The 22,500-nt window shown below is 37.8% G+C and overlaps 1 protein-coding gene across 6 annotated transcripts in view; it reads left to right on the top strand.

Annotated features, from left to right (window-relative positions):
- adgrb2 (adhesion G protein-coupled receptor B2) overlaps positions 1 to 22,500 on the top strand; it is a 437,226-nt gene that overhangs the window by 190,529 nt on the left and 224,197 nt on the right. For all 6 annotated transcript variants that reach the window (XM_037535324.1, XM_037535323.1, XM_037535321.1 and 3 more), the window contains exon 3: positions 21,269 to 21,349. In XM_037535324.1, coding sequence (XP_037391221.1) covers positions 21,269 to 21,349 — 81 coding nt within the window. The remainder of the gene's footprint in view (positions 1 to 21,268; positions 21,350 to 22,500) is intronic.

Here is a 22,500-nt window from a genome sequence, read left to right as displayed (position 1 = left end):
GACAGTCTGCAGTGAGCAGGACCTCTTACCTTGATGCCTGCTGTCCGGTAGCTCATAAAAGAGTCCATTTCATCTCTGCTTCATCAGGTGATAGAGAGCAGTAAAAGACTGTGGGGAGGGCCGTGGCTCACAGCTGCTATTTGGAAGAGACACAAAGCCATTTCTGTCTGCTAGTAGCTCAGGAAGAAATGATAGTCACTCCGTGTTGCCTAATACACCAGAGCAATCAGAGGAATCATACAGACACATCAACACAAGAACAAAAGAACGTCTGTGTACCTGCAAATACTGATTCGTCATGACTAAAATTCAGCATCACAATATTTTCCAAAGATATTACTCGCTTTTATAAGGATAATGAATCCATGCTTCCTGAGTACTGCTAATCTAATATCTTATATGCACAAAATAGCTTGTTTTGGCAGAACTGTTCTGTTTTATCCTGCTTATTTTATAATTGCATTAAAAGGAACCACACACTGTATTATAAATGTTAACCAGATAGAAACTACAGTTCCAGAAGGGAAAGTACTACTTGAAAATGTCTTTTAAACTGTTCTTTTTAAACAGTCTGATGCAGCCAGCAAATGGCATACATTGCAGATAATTAAATAAAATTTCTTTAGGGCTCCCAAATGCAGCAACCATCTAAGCCTTGGCTCCATCACAGGGAGATCGCAAGTTAGATCCCACAGCCACAGATGCCACAGCCATATGTGGCTGGAAGTTCAAGAGAGCATAATTGGCCATGGGTAGGATTAGTCATATTATTCAGTGAGGATGCCTCACGTGTCTCAGAGGAAGGTCGTACTAGCCTTCACCCCCAAGCATTGTGTGATGGAGGAGACCTAGTTAGCGGTGGGAATTGACTACGACTAAAATTTTTGGGTTTGCATGAGATGCACTGACTATGGGCCGATGCTGATATCCAGTATTTTCCATGTGCATATCTTCTAATGCCAGCACAAAAACATTTATCAAATGTGGAAATTTGGTTTACAATTTGTGGGCTGTTAGCTTTGCTGGAATTAGATTTAGAGGTTATCATCTAAACTGCTTCTGGGTCACAGGGGGTGCTGACACCTATCCCAGAGGCCACTGGGCGGAAGGCAGGAAACACCCTGGACAGGTCACCAGTCCATCGCAGGGCAGATACACAGACATATTCAAACACACAGACATATACAGTCACAAACAGACCCACACCTAGGGGCAATTTAGTGCATCCACTTGGCCTTTGCATTTGCATACGATTGTTTACTGCAACAATAACAAAAAAAATCATGACACAGCAATACAGACACATGTGTGCGTGCATGTGTTGTTCAGCACTCTGCACGGGCTATTTCGAATGGAAATGTCCCTGTATTCTAATATATTATGCAAATAATGTAAATACAAATAACATGTTTTGAAATGTACGTATTACTCACACTCACACATATGGTTATGTCTGCTGTGCTGTTCATATTGCATCTCTTGCACATAAGCCAGAAATATATATCAGAGGCATCAAAGCTCAGCCTCAGCTCCCCCAACACACACGCACACACACACAGTTTACGTCCCCGTGGACGAGCTTCTGCACACCTGGTGTGTATGAAATCCTCATTGTTCTGTACTTGCTGTGATAAAATTCAAGCATCTTCTTCTTTCGCTCCCTCTCTCTCTCTCTCTCTCTCATTCTATTTCTCTCTCCACCTCTCTCTGCTCTCTTCTCCATCTCTTTTCTCCCTCTCTCTCTCTCTATGTGACTCCCTTACTCTCTAAATCCTGGCCTTGTACAACAATGAACGACTTTGGCTTAAACTGGCAAACCACTAAATCCTCTTTCTTAGCTCCAGTTTTTGTCCAAGAGAAAGGTTTTATGCCAGTCTTATTTCTCTCTCTCTCTCTCTCTCTCTCTCTGTCTCTCTTTCTCTCTAACGTAATGTCCACAGTGTGGGCTGTGTGAAAATGCGGCTAGAGGAATAAACATTTATGTATGTATGCTGTAAAATGCTGAACCTGTTTTAGCTGAGTGCACAGCACATCCACACTGCAGCCTAGACCTCCTCAGAGCTGCTGCAGCCTCGATAAGCTGAGAGAGAGGAGGAAGGAAGGCAGCTGCTATCTTAAGGTGGCCAGTAATTGTGTAGCAGTGAAAGTAGTTGCACGCTGGCATTTACATCATCTGTGCCCCTTTTCTTTGTCACAGGACAAAGCAGATCTTGGTCATATATTAGTGAGATATGTGATATTGGTGCGGTGTAGTGTAGTGGGTAACACCTCTGCCTTCTACACTGTAGACTAGGGTTCAATCCCCCACCTGGGTAAGCAGCCTACACTCTACCAATAAGAGTCCTTGGGCAAGACTCCTAACACCACCTTCGCCTACCTGTGTAAAATGATCAAACTGTAAGTCGCTCTGGATAACTGCAGACTAAGCTGTCACTGTGTAATCTCATGCTTTATTTGATACGTGGAGAGCTGTTTTAGTGTGCTGTTGGTTTGAGCACCTTTCATAACTTATATCGTTTCATACTCGATGTAGTGAGCATGTTACTGCTATTAAGATGACATTTAGAACACTGTATATTTGTAGATGTATTATCTTCTAGATGAACACATCTTGTCTGTTTTGTATGTACATCGTAATGATAATATGATCAGTAATAAAAGGTTAGATAATTATTGTGGTGTTACATTTTTATCAGCACAGGTCAGTTTCATTTTTAGTTTTGGCGATAAATAAGAAAAGCGTAAGTTATTCATTTGCGCTGGTAGACCGATGAAAGATCTCTGTGATGCAGAATAGAGCTATATAAGATCCCAAAGAGATCTGATGCTGTTCTAATGTAAATTTAATTCAGCTGGGTTGGAAAATCGAAACATTGTTTCTCAGGAGCTAAACATCAGAATTAGGAAGAGGAGTTAAAGTATGAAAATTGTAAAAAAGACACATTTTTCAATAAAATTCTAATGGATACTGTTAGATGTTCATCCAAGGTGTACAACATTATATCACTGTATCATTTCAAACCTGTCTGAACAAGTTCATTGTCATTTTCTTAATTATAAATTTAGCTGTTGGGTATAATTGGGTTATATTACATTAGCAAATATTCAGTTGCTGAGTTAGTGAATTATGGAACTGAAGGGCTTAAATTAACTTGCCATGACAAGATAACCTGCCCCTTAAGTATTGAGACCATTGAGGCTCAAGCTGTTAAGTAAAAAAAACAAACAAAAAAACAAAATCAAAATAAAATTAATTCATTGTGTGGTCCAAAATGGAATACATTTTCCATAGAGCTCCAGTGAAAGTCACACACATGCATACATATCTTCAGTGAAAGATTCAACACATGTACACACACACACACAACAGCTTCTCCCACACTCACACAAATATCTTCCCACAAACACACCTCACTGACCACACTGTCATCATTACACACAAAACACACACTGAAAATACATACAAATACACACACCTCAGTGACCACATTGTCATCATACACAAAGGGCCAGACACACAGTCATACACATGGACAGACAAAAACACCCACAAACACACACAAACACACAAACTCTCTCTAATACAGCTACAGGAAAAAGATGGACAGAGTGCGGAGAGATGTGGGCAGTCAGAGTAAATCGCCTCCTTTGTCTGACTCATGGAGTTAGACGTAATCTTCTCAACAAGGACAGACATGCACACACGCGCACACACGCACACACACACACACACACACTCACACATTCGGACAAGGCTCAAGCCCCCATCATAGCCTTTCACAGATTTATATTTATCCGTACACAAAGAAAAATTACAACCAAGATAAAAGGGGTGTACATCTCTGACCTCGGTCTGATTACTGTTCATTACAAAATGATTCAATGCATCATGGAATGTCTAATTTTACCAACATTCTATTTGATTCCATTAATTTGGTACAATTAGGACAAGTTTTTTTTAAAGGACACTGAATACACAAATGTGATTGGAGAAAATATTTACTCACTAGTGAAATATAGCTTTTTAACATGTTTATGACACGTTGTGCTTGAACTTAAAGAACTTCACATCTGTGTGCACTGGAGACCAAAAGCCTGAGACCACATTGAAAATCATTTTTTTTATGATTTAACCAAAAATAACAGGAGAACATTTGAGAATTCTCAAAAAGTAAAATGTAGAACGAATTTTCAAGACTCTGCACTATTTCTAGGTCACTGTGTTTTGTAAAACGTTTGTTTTTTACTCTTAAAAAGCACATGTTCAGATGACTCTCAGAGGGGGTACACAAACGATGATACCTGGTTGATTTGACCTGGATTGTTTAATTGATTTCAAAAGGATTTTAGTAACATTTACCAATTTTACAAAATTCTCATTACTGCAGCACAGCAACATGTAAGCTATATACTATACATATATATATATATATATATATATATATAAAACTGTTGGTCCCCACTGTATCAACAGAATCCCACTTTATATTTTTCCATCTTTGAAAATGCTTCCATATCATTGCAAATTATTTTTGTCTTGAACATTGAAAATAACTTGTTTTACTGACAAATCCAAGTTTGTACTGAATCAGTGTTATTTGCTTGTTGTATTACATATCTAATTCAGTCAAGCTGGATAAATATCTATAAAATCTAAATATCTATAAAAATCTAATTTTAAAATTAAAATTTCTAATTAAAAAATAAATATCTATAAAATCTAATTTTATTGTGGTGTAAGAAGACGCAGGGGATGCCATTATTTCTGCTCATGAAGATGCTCTTTTATTGACCACGCCAGAAGAGTCACTGCACTGCAGGAAAAACAGCCGCGAGGCCACCTCAAGCAGCGAGCAACCCACTGACAATGGCCACCATTGCTATTCTCTGTCTAACCCTACACCCTGGCAAATAACACACAGTCCAACACATTAGCCTTCCTCAAATTAACAACAACAAGCACAATAAATGTATTTTTCAGTGAAGGGGCGAAGCATGCAATGCAGCTTTGCATACCATGCCCCTAAAGTCCGTCCTGAAACCCAGAGCATGTAGAGGATGCCGCAGTATAACTATCAGGACTTATAGTCTTGTTAGGTTAGATAGAGTTTTGGTATCGGTACTCAGTATCAGTCGATACTTAAGGGTCAGGTATCAGTATCGGTATCAGAAGGGTATCGGTTATTGGTGTATTTACGAGTCTCAGTCAATAATACAAAGATATACCAGCCAGCCACTTTTTTAACCCTGCGTGAGCCTCTGAATGTCTTTTTTCATCTCTGCTATCATAGACTATGTTGGGTACCAAGAAACAAAGGAAGAATAAATGAAAAAATACAAGAATGAAACAGCAAGACAAGATTAGAAGAAAAAGGGTAAGAACAGAAAAAGGATGAACAAAAGAACGAGGGACAGAAAGAAAGGATGGCCCCAAGACATTCTTACAAGCGCTAAAGCTAAGAAAAGGTCAGTTATCACTGATTTTATCCTTATTGATCCTTTTGCTTGCATCCAATGCTGTTTGTCTTGTCTACATCTAAATCCCCTTGTCTTTGGTGCTCTGTGATCAGATTATGTTTGTTTTATGGGCATGGGCCTAGCACAGCATGATAAAGTGAGGCCTGTATATTATTTACACTCCATCTGCAGCCCATGGGGGCCTCATAAAGACTTGAGACTGAGACCCTCGTTACGAGAACTGCTGGACCTGGCCAGAAAGGGATGGACGCCATTGCTTTATGGCTCACAGTAGATGCTATGTGTACCAGAAGAGTCCTGCTTACATGGAGGCTCTGATGGTAGGGGCCCGGTACACGTTGTTGATTCAGTGGTAGATGGAGTGTCGGTAGACTTTTGTCTTTGTCGCTAAGATATGAAGTGTTGACATGCTGTCCTTCTGCCGTTGTGTTCTTTTCCATTAAGTAAGGCAGCTGTGTTTGCTAGTTCGCTTGAAGGCTGCCTAGAAGCATTTATTAGACTCTGCTGCATTGTTGACATTTTGACATGCTTTTATTTTTAAATCACAAAACGTCGTCCTACAGCACCCTTTACCACAAAATGTAACACCTAAATGCTCACACACTCACATTTTAATGCTTTTACTTGAGCAAATTCACATTCACATTTTGTATTAACAGTGATTTCAACTGATCCTATCATAAGCGGACAGCAAGACGTGCAGCCGCTTACAGCTGGCATTACAATGACCCCGAATGTGTCTCCAGTGACCACATTACAGCTGTAATGCAGTCATATGCGTCCCTGTAGTTTTAATAGTCAGATCCTCTTTTTTGCTCAAGATGTATGTTAACCCTCTACTCCAAGGGTACCCAAAATTTGTATATAAAAAAAAAAAAACTGTAATAATGTATTACTTTAGTCTTCACTGCAAAGAAACAAGGCTTGTGAGTTTTTAGGTTAAGTGTGCAGCATTTAGCCACATGTCTATGACAAGGTTGTTTTATCATCATATGATTATATTCATTATAATTACTCCGCGTTTGATATGACAGTTACGTACAACAGGTACTGTCTCACTGTTTCCATGTACCCACACATGCACTACAGTTATAATGAACCCATGTAGTGAATGTCAATGAACCTCTTAACTTTTATCAATCCAGGCTTCCTTTGCACACTCCAATAACTCAGGAATAATCTGCTAAGTCTGCATTGATGTCCATCTAATACCTTTAATAAGCATTTAATAAGATATAATAATAATAATAATAATAATAATAATAATAATAATAATAATAATAATAATAATGTATATATAGCATAAAAAACATGTTGGGGACGAGAGTAACTTTGGGCCAGATACAACATCCTTATGGCCCAACTTTGACCCAGGGTGCCACAATTTGGACAGCCCTGCTTTATACCCTACACTGGTCTCTGTAACAGCAGAGGATGGCTGGAATTTAATAAGGCGAATTCTGACAGACAATACAATAAACACAGTAATGATAGGAATTAAATTGCAGGTTTATTCATGTTTGTTTAGTGAAATAACTTTGTTTGAATATGTCTTGTTTTTTTTTCTTTCTGTAAATGTTGGTTATCTCTGACTACTTAATATGTAATATAATACCTTATACAATAATTCAGTCTTCAAAGAATGGAGGCTTGTGAAATTATAGCTGGAGAGAATGTTCAGGCTCCCTTTGCAGCTTTTAGCCACAGACGTATGACAGGGTTTTTTAATTGTCATATCCTCATATTTATCATAGTTACTCTACATTTGACATGACAGTTATGTACAATAAGTACTGTCATACTGTTCCCACATAACCACACGTGCAATGCAATAATAATGAACCCCTGTAGTGAAATTTAATGGACCTTTTAACTTTTATGAAACTAGATTTCCTTTCCGCACTCCTCCAACTCTGGAATAATTTGCTCAGTCTGCATTGTTGTCCATCTAGTAGCTTTGAGTTGAGTGAGAGTAGTATTTATTAGGTATTGTCGATAGATTCCAACCACCAACCACATGGATAGTTTCCATGGTCTGCAAGTTGGACCACTTAAATATAACTGAACATGCTCTCCATAGGTTTAAAATGTATTCTTCTTCTCCAGACAGTAATACCATAGATTAAAGCAATCATTAATCAGTCCTGTAATAATAATAATAATAATAATAATAATAATAATAATAATAATAAAGCATGACTCTTTTATTGCACTTTTCAAGAACAGAAAGATGCTTACAGTTGTAATAAAATAGAGAACTCCAGAAGATAAACAAGCAACATAATAGTACAGAAGTGGACAATAAAGAAAAAGACAAGGTAGAGATAACAAGAAGCTTTGATGAGGTTGATGGTTTGTTGTAGGCTAAAAAGATGAGATGGGTTTTGAGATTTGATTTAAAATAGACTGTCGGACTTGTGGTTAGTTCATCAGCTGAGGACATCTGGAGAGCATGGGTGGGTTTATAGGGAAGAAGAAGGTCAGACAAGTTGGAAGGAGTCTGTGTGATCATCATTGTACTTTTATTACACCACCCTGCCATTAGTTTCTCTGGCCTGATCTCGCACATAGACCTATTAGTATGGGAATAAATATGGGAATTTTTAAACCAACCCAATGCCTCATTAAGCAAGTGCTCACAGTAGGGTGTGACGGAGTGCTCATCAACAACTGGCAAACAACATGCCCATGAATTAGCCCATGAAAGTTAACATGCCCCCCCTCCCAAAAAAAAAAAGTCCAGCTGAGCATGTAGGTGTGTGTCCTGTGTACAAATTATACATGGTAAAAATGAGCATTAACAGTTCAGCTAACTAAGGACAGCTAGATATTTTGTTTGGCTTGTGTTATCATTATATTCCAGCCATTAAAAGGGCACAAAGTAGAGGAATTGGGGAGTAGGTCTTAGAGGGGGTATACTCGTATTAGGAGTGTATTTTGCTGCACAGCAGCAGCAAATGTTTAAGCCCTTAAAATCCCAGGCTAATTACATACTAAGGCTCATTATTCAGTATCTACAGGGATTTCAATGCAAACTGGCTGAGCTATTTTTAGTTTATTATAAAACTTGGGCCCCGGCCACTTAAGAGGTTAACAGGCGGTACTGAGATGTGTATTTTCATTACAAGATGGCATTTGGCCCCCCAAGACTACCCTGTCACTTGCTGCCGTATCTCAAACTTGTGCACATGTCCAGGCTACCACAAAAAATCAACACTACATGCGTATCCCAGACTTTTGATGCCTTTGATGCCTTTTAGATGCCTGGTACTACATAGTGTGCTGCAAAACCCCACTCTATATACAGATGAAGTGAACAGCCTTTATTTATACAATGTACTATTTAACTGTAATTACACAATTAACCTTGGCTTTCCTTCATTCTTCTGTTTGGTTCCATTTTGATGGAAAATCAGTGTAAAAAGTTGTCACGATTGGCTCCTCCCACTCCATGTGCCTTTTTGTTTTGGTTTGTCCATGTGTGTTTGTTTTGGTTTTGTAACTCCGCCCTGATTGTTTTCACCTGACCCTCATTGTTTGCCCCTTGTGTTCGCCGGTCTTTGTATTGGTCTATGTTTGTTTGCTTGAGTCTGTTTATAGTTTGTTTGTCATGTCTGACCCACGATCTGTCCGTATTGGCTCATTGACCATGGACTGTTTTGACCACGACCCTTGATTTGCCCCTAATAAATCTCGCTTATCTCAGCACATGCGTCCGCCTCCTCGCTCCGCGTTACAAAAGTCATGACACAAATGTGAAAGATGTTTCCGTAAAACAAGCCTGCAGACTCAACTATTTCTTTTAATCAAATTTAAATCATAATAAAATATCTCCTCTTCTAATACAAACACCAACATGCTATGAAATAAAGATTTAGAATTTCTTCACTTGTTACAAAAAGCTATAAGTAAGAAATAATCATTATCAAAATGCATCAGCAATGCCTGTGTCACGTCTACAACCAGTCCGCATACAGACCCGGACTCCAACTTCCAGACTCCACACTCCACATCTCATCCTCGACCTATCAGTGATCTAGATCACCTGAGATTTAATGTGCAACAGCTGCGTGTCTATTACATGATCTGTTTAGACTAGTATAAGAGCCCGGGCTTTAGTATAGCACAAGTATTGCTTTCCTTGAGAAACTACTGAGTTTGTTCTGACGTCCTGCCTGTTTTGCTTTCGACTCTGATTTTTGGATTTCCCTTTTTTGTACTTTTGGTTTTGGTTCTCTGGTTTTTGACTCTGTGCTTGTTTTGTGGACTGTATCTTTCTGCTGTGCTTCCTTGATCTGACCTATGCCTGTACCTTGACTACTCTCTGCTGCCATGATTACCCAAGTAAAGCTTCCCTTCTGATCTTAAGCTGCAAGCGTCTGCTTTCTGGTCCAGTGTCACAACTTGTGACTTCTACAAGCCCTGTAGTGGTCATTCTGCAGGCGGGATGGAAATCAACTTAGACATTTGTAGTTAATATAATCAAATAAAATATTTCCTGTAATTATGTTAAATTGAGTGAGAATATGTTGGCTATGTGTGAAATGTGAAATTGTGGTGAGTTGCTAGTGAGCAATAAGGGGTGAAAAAGATGGGATGAGATTCCCTTGCTATGAAAATATGAAAATAACTGGCACCTCTCCACAAAGATTCTGGAATAAAATGAACAGCATAACTGTAGCTTTTTTTGGTATCAAAAATTGTGTGCAACTGCCACAAAAAAGCATATACATATTAAAAAAACATATTTACTTGCCTTTCACCTCTGATGAAGTTTTGCAAATCATACAATTTCAATTGCAATATATTCCATCAATGTCAAGAACGAGTTCAACTAAGTGACCTCCAAAACAGGCATTAATTGCATTTTATGGCTATGGTAAAAAAAAAAGGTTAGTGTGATACATAGTGTGGTAGCTCTATCATACATATGGCCTAACTGGAATGTCTCATTGTCCATTGTGATGTGTGTAGGGATTTATGGCCATTTCTTGGACTGTCGTGGGTAAAAAAACAGCTTCATCGCTTGGGGATGCAACACAGTACAGTACAGCTGTAAGCCAGTAAGTGATGAGAGTAGCCATCCTTAAGAGTCCAGGCTTTGTATTGATTGTTGAGGATAGATGGGGGAGCCCACTTGAGCCCAGACAAATAATAAAGACACCCTCTAAGGCTAGATCAATTAAACGGCTTCAATTTGAGCTAACAGCTTTAATTCATTTCCAGCATTAGAGAACAAACTGGGAGTGGTGTGTGTGTTGGGGTTGAGGGGGGTGGCGGACTGGGTGGCCAATAACTCAGCCTTTCAATTACTACTGATACTGTTGGCTTACACACACACACACACACACACACACACACACACACACACACACACACACACACACACACACACACACACACTAGCAACTAAAAATGTGTAAAGTCCAGCAGCCTCTGTGCTTCAGAGGATAGAGAATGTTTTTATTAGGCAGCATCTGGTTGCATTGGGTAGCATCCACCTCCACATGGCTGCAGGTATTCTAGAGAAGAGAGAGATAGTGATACTACTAGAGACATATGGATATAGAGCTTGGTCTAAGGACCTCTTGGCTAAAGTACAAAGCCTGTTGCTCAGTTAAACACCAGAAAAGCAACCACATCCAAGCCCTCAAATGATTTTTATTTCATTTTAATGCACTTACATTTACATTTTTTTGATGATGTGTGTTTATTCATTGCTACTTAATACATGGAGATGTTTGCAAGTCAAATGTGAGTCGAATCTCAAGTGTCTGGAGTCAAGTCTTAAATCTTTAGTAGAGATTTTTTGTTCAGTCTCATTATTAGCTGCAGGCATTGCATTGTATAAAGTAACCACTGAACAAAAAAAGTCAGGTTTAGCAGAGCGTCGACTAAGAGCTTTTCAGTATAGAACACCCTTCAGTCTGAAAGACACTGTATTTAAAGGAAAGAGGCAAATCAACTGTCTTTATAGCAAGGTGTTAGCTTGCTAGCGCAATAGCTAAGCCAGCTGTAGTTTTATTATTAAAACTGCAGCTAGAACTTCACTTAATTAGCTCTTGTGCTTGCTATCCTACTTGCTATTTGAACTACAGGCTAGCCATCCATTTGAAGCTGTTTTGCCTTGGAACACCACATTTACTGAATGTAGCGCTTCGTTCTGTCCGTCAGATTAAAGTTATTTTTTTGTTTTCTTTATTCAAGCCGTATTCAGCCTGATGTCACTGTGAGCTTTAGGAGAATGGCAGCAATGACTGCAGCAAAACTGACAAGCAAAGTCACAGACATAAAGTTGGTAATGAAAGGTCTTATTCAGCCCCATTAAGACTGGTGGACCTGCAATGTAGCCCTAGCACTTTCCCTAGCCATGAATGGGTAAAACAGAGGGGTAGTGCTAAGTGCTAATCTGCACATATGGAAAGTGTACAACAGCACATTTCATAGTTTTATTTCAGAACTTATTACTGTACAACCGTACAATGGAATAGTGCAATATTAGTGTATATTGTGTATATTCAGAGTCAGTGTATGTGTGTATATATATATATATATATATATATATATATATATATATATATATAAATGTTATAAGGGGGCTACACATGTAAGTTTTTCACTCACTTTCCACCCGTGTAAATGTGATGGGACAATAAACACAATATGATGTGATTTGATTTGATTTGATTTGATAGGGGGGAGGGTTGAAGTGGTATTGGGCCCAAGTCTCTGATTTGAGCCCCTTCACTGACGATACATTAAGAAATCTTGCTTTGTCCTCTTTAACTCATGAAAATGTGCCCCCATAGTAGATGTGATGTATACATGTTCACACTGGTAAAATGGATCAGCATGTGGAATTTGAGTTTTCTATGAAAGATTCTCTGTTCTGCCTTTATTGTTGGATGCACTCCATTAGTTTGCGAATAACCCTGTGCACATATTCAGGTTTTTTTTTGCTGTGGGGGGCAGGTGGAGGAAGGGATTAGAACCTATTCTTTAGATATAAAAATAAATGCAATGACAGTTCTTAAAGCAGAAGAGTAGATTAAGCCTCAGCATTCAAGCGTTACACAGAAACACACACTATGATTTCTCTGGGTTCCACTCCACCCACTCTATCAAACAGGAGAGCCTACAAGACTCCATATCTTCTCCCTGCACATCACAGAACCAGCAGTTTCAGCAGGTATCTGGGATGTACATGTCATATAAAGCTCAGATACTAAATATTTGATTCCTAACAACTGCAGTCTCTGAGAAATCCGGAGGATCCAGCACTGTGCTGCCAGAGAGTGATTCACAGGGATGGCAAACTGAAGATTTAATAGAGGTTTTCGATTTATTAGACTGAAAGACGGTATCTTCAATTTGTAGCAGTGTTAGTAATGTTAGCTCAGGTTTTTCATCCAGACTTGTAAAGCTTTTACTTGAAAGTTCCAGTGCTATAAATCAAATGTTCGAAATCCTCAATATGTATCTGTGCAAAGACATATAACTCATTTAAACCTATAACTCCCTTCCTCAAAACGAATAAAAAAACAAGCAAGCAAACAAATAATAGGGTCAGATTTACATTGCCCTACCAAAAGTATCAGGACAGATTTATTTTATGATAATTACTATATTTTACTACACTTTATGATAATATGTAAGTAGATTGTATGCATTCAGCCCTTTATTAATACATCAGTGAATATCTCAATGTACAACTTCCTCAGAATAATATATAATATTTGAATGTGACTTTCATTTCTTCTAGTGTTATTCACTGTTCATGTTCACAGAGGCTAATGCATGTCTATTGATGCATGTCTGTCTATTTGCAGTCTGTGTAGTGAATATGGACCATTATTAATTGATTTTGAACTTTCTGTTTGCACCCTATAGATTTCCATTCTGAAGGTCGTGACAAATGCAGTAACTCTGTGTTTTACCTAAAGTTCACTGACTCTCAGAGGAGCAGAGTGAATGTGCCAGTGGTTTTACACATTTAGTATGTTTTCAGTATATGGGAAGCAACTTTTGCTAACTGTAAGCGCCACAAAAAGCTCAGATGAAAACAAGTTGCAGCTTCAGTGTTTCATATGCAGTTCATTTTGAGCAAGTTTTACTTGCTGATAGTTGACACTTTGAGTGAATGTTTTTGTGGAAAACAGTGGAATTGTAGAGAAGGCTCCACAGTGTGGACAGCTGAGAAAAATTGGACTGAATGTGCAAAACTGTCCATGTGACAGGTGACAGGAATGTCCAAATGTAAAGATATTTTCTAGAATAGAAATGTCAAACATGTCTCATGGCCCACAGACAGTGACAGCAAACTGAAGAGGTTTTTCGATTTTGTTAGAACAAAAGAGGAAATCTGAAATTTGTAGCAGTGTTAGTGATGTTAGTTCAGGTTTTTCATCCAAACCTGTAAAGCTTTTACTTGGAAAGGTCCAGTGCTATAAATCAAATGTTCTAAATCCTCAATACGTATCTGTGCAGAGACATATCATTCATACAAACCTATAACCCCATTTCCCAAAATAAACAAAAAAAGGGTCTGATTTACATTGGACCATGTGACAGGTGACAAGAATGACCAAAAGTAAAGATATTTTCTAGAATAGAGGTGTCAAACATACGGCTCACAGCCTGCATTCCAGGACCGGCCCGATCATTGTTCTTATCCGAATTCAGAATCCATTGTTCTAAATTAAGATCATCTTGTGGAGTGTAATTAATTGTTTACACATCCAAAATATCAATGCTCATTATTACTACTATTACTAGTACTACTACTACCTCTACTACTACTACTACTACTACTACTACTACTACTACTACTACTACTACTATTATTACTACTACTACTACCACTACTACTATTACTATTACTACTATTAATACTACTACTACTACTACTATTATTACTACTACTACTACCACTACTACTACTACTACTACTACTACTACTACTACTATTATTACTACTACTACTACCACTACTACTATTACTATTACTACTATTAATACTACTACTACTACTACTATTATTACTACTACTACTACCACTACTACTACTACTACTACTACTACTACTACTACTACTACTACTACTACTACTACCACTACTACTATTACTATTACTACTATTAATACTACTACTACTACTATTATTACTACTACTACTACCACTATTACTATTACTACTATTACTACTATTACTATTACTACTACTACTACTACTATTACTACTATTACTACTACTACTACTACTACTACTACTACTATTACTACTACCACCACTACTATTAGTACTACTATTATTACTACTACTACCACTACTACTATTACTACTACTATTACTATTACTACAATTAATACTACTATTATTACTACTACTATTACTACTACTACCACTACTACTACTACTATTATTATTATTACTACTACTACTACTATTACTACTACTATTACTATTATTAATACTACTACTACTACTACCACTACTACTACTACTACCACCACTACTACTACTACTATTATTATTATTATTACTACTACTACTACTATTACTACTATTAATACTACTACTACTACTACTACTACTACTACTACTACTACTACTACTACTACTATTACTACTACTATTACTACTATTAATACTACTACTACTACTACTACTATTACTACTACTACTACCACTACTACTACTACTACTACTACTACTATTACTACTACTATTACTATTACTACTATTAATACTACTACTACTACTATTACTACTACTACTGTTACTACTACTATTACTATTACTACTATTAATACTACTACTACTATTACTACTACTACTACTGTTACTACTGTTACTATTACTACTACTACTACTGTTACTACTGTTACTATTACTACTACTACTACCACTACTACTACTACTACTACTACTACTACTACTACTACTATTATTACTACTACTACCACTGCTACTATTAATACTACTATTACTACTGCTACTGCTACTACTACTACTACTACTACTACTACTACTACTATTATTATTACTACTACTATTACTACTACTACTACTACTACTACTACTACTACTACTAATAATAATAATAATAATAATAATAATAATAATATAATCTTTCATTCTTTATAGAGCACTTGTCATATAGGAGGCAACTCCAGTCAGGTGATAACGGTTAATAGTGAAAAAAAAAAAAGTTTAAAAATCACATAAGACAATGAAACTGATCAAATTGAAAACAAATACTAAAGAGATAAAAAGTCTTAACTAAATACTAAGTTAAATAGGCACATTCTCAAACATGTTCGCTGAGCTTGACTGTCTAATAAAAGATAGAATTGAGTTTCACAGTTTACAAGCAAAATAACTGAAAGAGTCTCTCCGTGTTTTCTATATTTGAAAGTATTTGTAGAAGGCCAGTTCCTGGAGATGTAAGATCACGTGCTGGGACATAAACAGACAGACATTATGTGATGTAAGCAGAGTGATGTAAGTCATTTTCCTAGCCTTTAAAAGTAGGAGCAGCAATTTAAAATCTATCCATAAAGTTACAGTAGCCAGTGCAGGTCTACACATATGTATGCAGTGTATAGTTTGGGAAACAGCTAACATTAGCTCATATCCTAGTGTTTCTTGCAACTTTAAATGGCAAGCAACAGTAGGTTGACTTAGGGCGGCTCCTCTATTTATTTATTGTCTTTTAGCTTTTTAGCTATTTTGTATGAATTCACGCCTTCAAATTTTCAAATTCACAGGAATAGTGTCCCCTTAGGTGAACTTGACACAGCACAGCTACAGGGAGCAAATTTCTTTTTTGCGCTTTACCGTTTGAGTGCATCAGCTTTTACAACAGGCAAATTTACTGATTCAGTGTGACTGCAGCTTAAGTTTTTAGTTTACTTTGTCTTATTCACATAGTCAGAGAATAGATTTTAAATTAAAGGATTGACCCCTGGTTGTACATCAGCACATTACTGAACATGTATGATAAAAAAGACATTCAATCTCATAAGAATATACAGTGCAGCCAACACTGTATTGATTGCTTGAGCTTTGAGAGGAAGTGAGAATAGTGTATATGAGGAGCAATGTAATAAATGCACTGGAGAGGACATCATGATAAAAATAAGTGCAGTGTGTTTAGGAAAATCTGAGCGAATGCAGCAAATCTATCCCTGGTACTGATAAGGGGGCTTTATGCACTGCCCTTCTGTACTGCCCTCCTGACCCTGCGACTGATAGGAAGATGAAATATTTGGCATCTGCCTTTGCTTCATCACTTCAGCCTGTCATTTTTTCCCCATTGAGAGATAGGACAGCAGTGAAGGCCCATAAACAATAAGAACAAAAGAAACATGCGAAAGAACGAACGGGAGGAGGAGGAGGAGGGGGCGTGGAAGAGGCAGAAGGAGAGATGAAACAAACCTTGACTTTCCCAACACTGTTATTGTCGCTCCCATGACAGTGTAAATTAGCATGATCGTCTGGTTGCGTGTCTCAGCTATCATAAGCGTGTTAGCACCGGCCCCGCGGGGGGCGCTGCTAATCAAGCCCTTTTGACAGAGGCAACGTGGGGGGAACTCTCTGGAGTTAGCCCATGTGTTAGGATGCAGTGGGATGTTTTCTGGCAGCTTGCTCCACCCCCTTCCTATTGCAGTCATGAAAGAGCGCTCAATCAAGGTCAAATTTAGCTGAGAAGCACAAACTTTTTGAATAATTAGGTCTTAAGTTGAGATGGACTGTTCGTTTTAGCGTCTTCATCCTTTCAAATCAATTATACCTTTACTGTAAAAACCTTCTGTCATAATTCAGTCATAATGATGATTTCTGGCCTGCTGCTGTCAACACTGAAAGAGAATCTGAATGCTAAAACCACAAAGAGATCTGAATAGTAGACTAACGTTAGGATTGGTTTGAGGTTCCTGGTGGATTTGCTTCTTGACTAAGATGAATTTAGCTCAAGGCTTGTGAGCACACTGAAATATAAATCATGTTGAATAAAAGAAGATTTTATGTTCCTATTGGGGATGTTTCATGATTGTGAATTATTCTAAACATCCATTAACTTTCGAGTGCATGTCTTGAGTGGTAATTTAGAAAGTGCCCCGGAGGTTCCTTTTTGTCGTCTTTTGTTTCCCTCTTCTTTTAAAATTCTACCCCTTTGACAGGAAATCCTCTGTTCCATCATGTTAGTCTAATTTGTTAGTAGCCTTGCAGCTCTGTGTCATGTGTGCTTAGAGCAAAAACCCAACCGACTAATGTATGCCACGCAGAAGGCCACTTCTCTTCAGACCTTACAATGCAAACCTGTCTGTTTAAAGCATTCATATGCTACGTTTAGGATTATAGGATTAGCAATAGGTCCAATTATGATGTTTGTATGGTTTTATGTGTCAAAAAAGGTCATTCATTTTAAATGACCATTTTCCATATTTTATTCCACCCTTCATGAAAGCTATTTTTGTTACTGTGCCTTTAAGACAGTTGTTTGCCAATGTCATGCTTTGTTGATTTTGTAAGTAAAAATAAATGCACACCCTTTTTAAGACGCAATTACTGTTTATTTACTGAATTTAACTTGTTCGAAATACAATAAATACATAAAATGTGGCCTGTGGAACTATATATATACTGTATATATACAGTACTGTGCGAAAGTCTTAGGCACCCAAGACACATTTTCAAAATCTATTTATTTGTCTAATTTGTGTTTATCTGCTGATAAAAGTGTTAATATTCGAATAAACAAAATTTTAGAATTAATAATGATTTTATATATATATATATATATATAATAATAATTATTTTATTTATATATAACATGATGGAACAGAGGATTTTATATATATCTGTCTTAAAGGCACAGTAACAAAAATAGCTTTCATGAAGGGTGGAATAAAATATGGAAAATGGTCATTTAAAATGAATGACCTTTTTTGACACATAAAACCATACAAACATCATAATTGGACCTATTGCTAATCCTATAATCCTATATATATATATATGTATGTATGTGTGTGTGTGTAGTTAAAAAGCAACTCCTGGTTTGACCAATCAGTGCTTCAGGAAATTGTGCTCATGATGTAATTGATAATATTACCAAGTCTTTGGCGGCTGTGAAGGTGTCAAGAAAAAATATGGACCCAAGAAATTCTTGTTACTTTTTATTGTTGTTATGTTTATTTGAATTATGAATAGGACTTTATTCTAATGTATATTGTGATAAACTCACTGCTGATGTAAATTGTTTAAAAAACTTTCACACAGTACTATATATATATATATATATATATATATATATATATATATATATATATATATATATAATTTTTGTTGTATTTTGTCATATTGTCAGATTTTGAAAATGCCTGTTGTCCTTAACATTGTGTGTAGATTTTATGATGAATGCACCAAGAACAGCCCAAACAGACTTGGAAAGCTGTCAAGTTCCATTGAACAAGTTACCATTTTGGAGATACAAGGTTTTCTTTCGACAACAGTGATATATTTATATTTTAGATTATATATGTATATAATGAATTCCAAATACTGTTTTTGCAGCTAACATTCCATATATGGACCATATAAACTAAAACACCAGTTCTTTAAACTTTAAAAGTGTTTACTTTTATTAAAAAAAATCATGATGTGGGTCCTTTAACTGAAATGTCAGGAGAAAAGAATTCAGGAGAAGGTGTCTAAAAACGAGGCTTATGCTCAAAGTCTGTTTCCAGAAAATATGGTAAAAGAAAGGAAATCCCAATTACCCCAAATAAACCATGGTTTGCGCACATAAACCTACTTTTTTTCTGACTCTCAGCTATAGAGACGATTATTCTCCACTTAAACGTGACGTTTAGTGTGCTATAAAGTCACATGGGTGGTTGCTCCTGCAGTACCACCTCCACTGTCTCTACCTTTCTGTCTTTGCAATGCACCACTGGCATTTCATATGAACCTCTTATCCTGTTAAAGACTTCCAATGAGCAATTAAGATTAATCAGGGAATTAAATTCAGCTCCATTAAAAGCTATTCCAGGCGGCTATTTTCCTCCCTTCTCCATGAGCTCCTGGTCAGCTGGCTTCGCTGAATAAAGACACGTTGAACTAAAGCATTTCTAATCCAATTTTGATTCATCAGAAATTAAGTCCATGATTAAGCTCTTCGTGATTGGATATTTGATATATAAATGCGTACGTGTACAGAATGCATTTACACTGACTGGCCACTTTATTAGAAACCAGTCTCTTGTAGCTCCATTTTGCTGGCGTGCAGTTGGAGGTCACAGTCCATCTGCTGATGCAGAATTTGTGTTACTCATACTCTAGCGGTTTGTGAGTGGTCAATTTCTGACCACAGAGCCCCTATTGGATGGATAATTTTGGCAGGCCACTCTCAACCTAGCAGTGACACTGACGTGCAGGACATTCATTCAAACGTACAGACATCCAAACTTGTCAACATAATATGATGTGTTATTTAGAATTAAGAAATTAAATTGTGTATTAGCTTGTATCTTGTATATTGTAATTTATATATATATATATATATATATATATATATATATATATGACCTTGTATATATTTAGCTTATTACTTTCTCTGTTAATGCCTTTGGGTTTAATTAGATCATAACACCACACTTGTAAATATGTAACTGAATACTTAATTATTTTAATAGTTAGTTGGAACTAATATAGTAGAATGGTCCTTGGTACAACCTCACGTTTTGGGATCAGCAACATGTGGCATTAAATGACTGAACTGGTGATGGATTAAAAGCTGGAGGAACAGGCCAACACAGCTTTTGAAGCCATTTCCATAAAACCATCCCCAATAAAATAGTGTGCTATGACACCTAGTACCACACTGAAAGAGTCAAACAGTGGATGTAAAGAAAAATAAACCTAACCATGCTTTCCTACTCTGAAACAAAATAAGGGAATCAGAAGTAAATGTGGCGGTGCCTGCCCTCTGACCTAAGGAGCTAGCCAGAGTAGACTTATACGGAGTAAAACATACGCATAGGCTTCTACCCCAGCTGCACCAGCCAGGCCTCTGCTTGGTTAGAGGTCATTCTCACATGACCGATTGCGAGAGAGACACATACACAAGCACAAAGAAGTGCTGAAACGAGGAATAGAACAGAATTCAGAACCATTAGCCAACTGTCTTCGCACACAGAGGAATTAGACCTCTGCATTTAACCCATCCATGCAGTGAAACACCCACATACATGCACACTAGTGAACACACACACTAGGAGGCAGTGAGCACACTTGCCCGGAGCAGTGGCCAGCCCTATCCACAGCAGCTGGGGAGTAGTTGGGTGTTAGATGCCCTGCTTAAAGGAACTTCAGTCACATACTGTCAGCCAAGGGGATTGAACCAGCGACGTTCCGGTCACAAGGCTGGTTCCCTAACCTCCAGCCCACGACTGCACAAAACAGTCCTGATACAAATATAACAAATATATAAGTAAAGTTCATAGTTCGACTGAGAGACCTGCAAAACAGAATGAAATTGGATTTTGTGAAAAGAAGTTAAACCTTCCATGTTTTACATTGTTCTTCATAATAGTATATTGTAATAGTAAAACGTGAATATTTGATTAACAAAAAATATTAAAATGCCCATTACTGATATTAACATTGTACCATAAAGAATTTGGTAAATTTGTGCTTTTTATACATGGTCACTAATTAGGCTGTGCTGTACAATAGCATTAGTCAGCATGGAAATAATGTTTCATTTTTTCTGTCTTTGTTCAGATCCCGATGATGATGAGCAGAAGGTGAAGACCCAGAGGCCCAGGTCAGCTGACCAGCCGGGAGTGTTCCAGGCCCAGACAGGTGAGCATGAGCTCCTCCCTTTACCTCTGAGGGGCAAAAGTGGGAAACCCCTAAAACAAAAAAGCCCCAGCTGCCCCTTCTGTCCCCCAAGCCCCCGCGGAAGAGACTAAGCCTTGACTCACCCGAATGCAAATGAAGATGTAATGCGATTATGAGACGTGCAATTAATTTGATTTGCCTGTTCACTCTGTGATGTTGCCTTTACGCAAGGACGCAGCCGTGCAGATGACAAAAAATACACCCCCTCCCCACCAGCCAGACGTTACAAGGCCTGTTAGGCATGCTGAGGAAACGCCCGGCTAGTGGGGAAGGGGCATCCCAGGATGTCCTATTCAACTGCTATGGGCTGCATACATACACAAAAGAAAGAATCTCTGGCCCAGAGCATATGGGCCTTTTTCTGAGCTGCCTGCTCCACTTAACGTCTTTACTCTCCTCCTTTTACTCTTACCCTTACCCACAAAAACAAGCAAGACTGACACTGGCACTTGACATTCTTTTTCGGTTGCATATGCACATGAATGTTTGAAAATATGAGACACCCACCAGGCACAAATGCTGATAATCGACCTTGCCAGCATGATAAACTGATCTTCTTTATGTGTGAATGCTACAAGCACAGAGAGGCTTTTGTTTTCCTGGGTCTTTTCTGCTGGACACCTGTTAATTGGCCTGCTATTTTCATGCTGTCTCTTACACCACAGCACACATGGGAAGTTATATAAAGCACTTATGTCTCATTGAAAGCCTGCTCTTTAAAGCAGTGGGTAAATGGGCACAGCCTGAACCTAAACTCCCCCAGTGGACAGAGAATTTTTTTTTAAATTAATTAATAGTATATATCACCGGCCAGGCGACCAGGGTCCTTTCTGTGTGGAGTTTGGATGCTCTCTGCATGTCTGCCTGGGTTTCCTCCAGGTGCTCCGGTTTCCTCCCACAGTCCAAAGACATGCAGTCAGGCTAATTGGAGACCACAAATTGCCCCTGTTTTGTCTTTGTGTCTGCCCTGTGATGGACTGGCGACCTGTCCAAGGTGTATCCTGCCTTCCATTCACAGACCACTGGGATAGACTCCAGCACCCCCTGTGATACAGAAGGATAAGCCATTATGAAAATGTGTGTGTTTTGAAAACACATTGTCGCTTTTTCAC

The sequence above is a fragment of the Pygocentrus nattereri genome, chromosome 27 (genome assembly GCF_015220715.1).
Source record: "Pygocentrus nattereri isolate fPygNat1 chromosome 27, fPygNat1.pri, whole genome shotgun sequence".
Lineage (NCBI taxonomy): Eukaryota > Metazoa > Chordata > Actinopteri > Characiformes > Serrasalmidae > Pygocentrus > Pygocentrus nattereri.
Note: the sequence above shows the minus strand (reverse complement) of the source record. Positions and strands in the feature narration are given on the sequence as shown.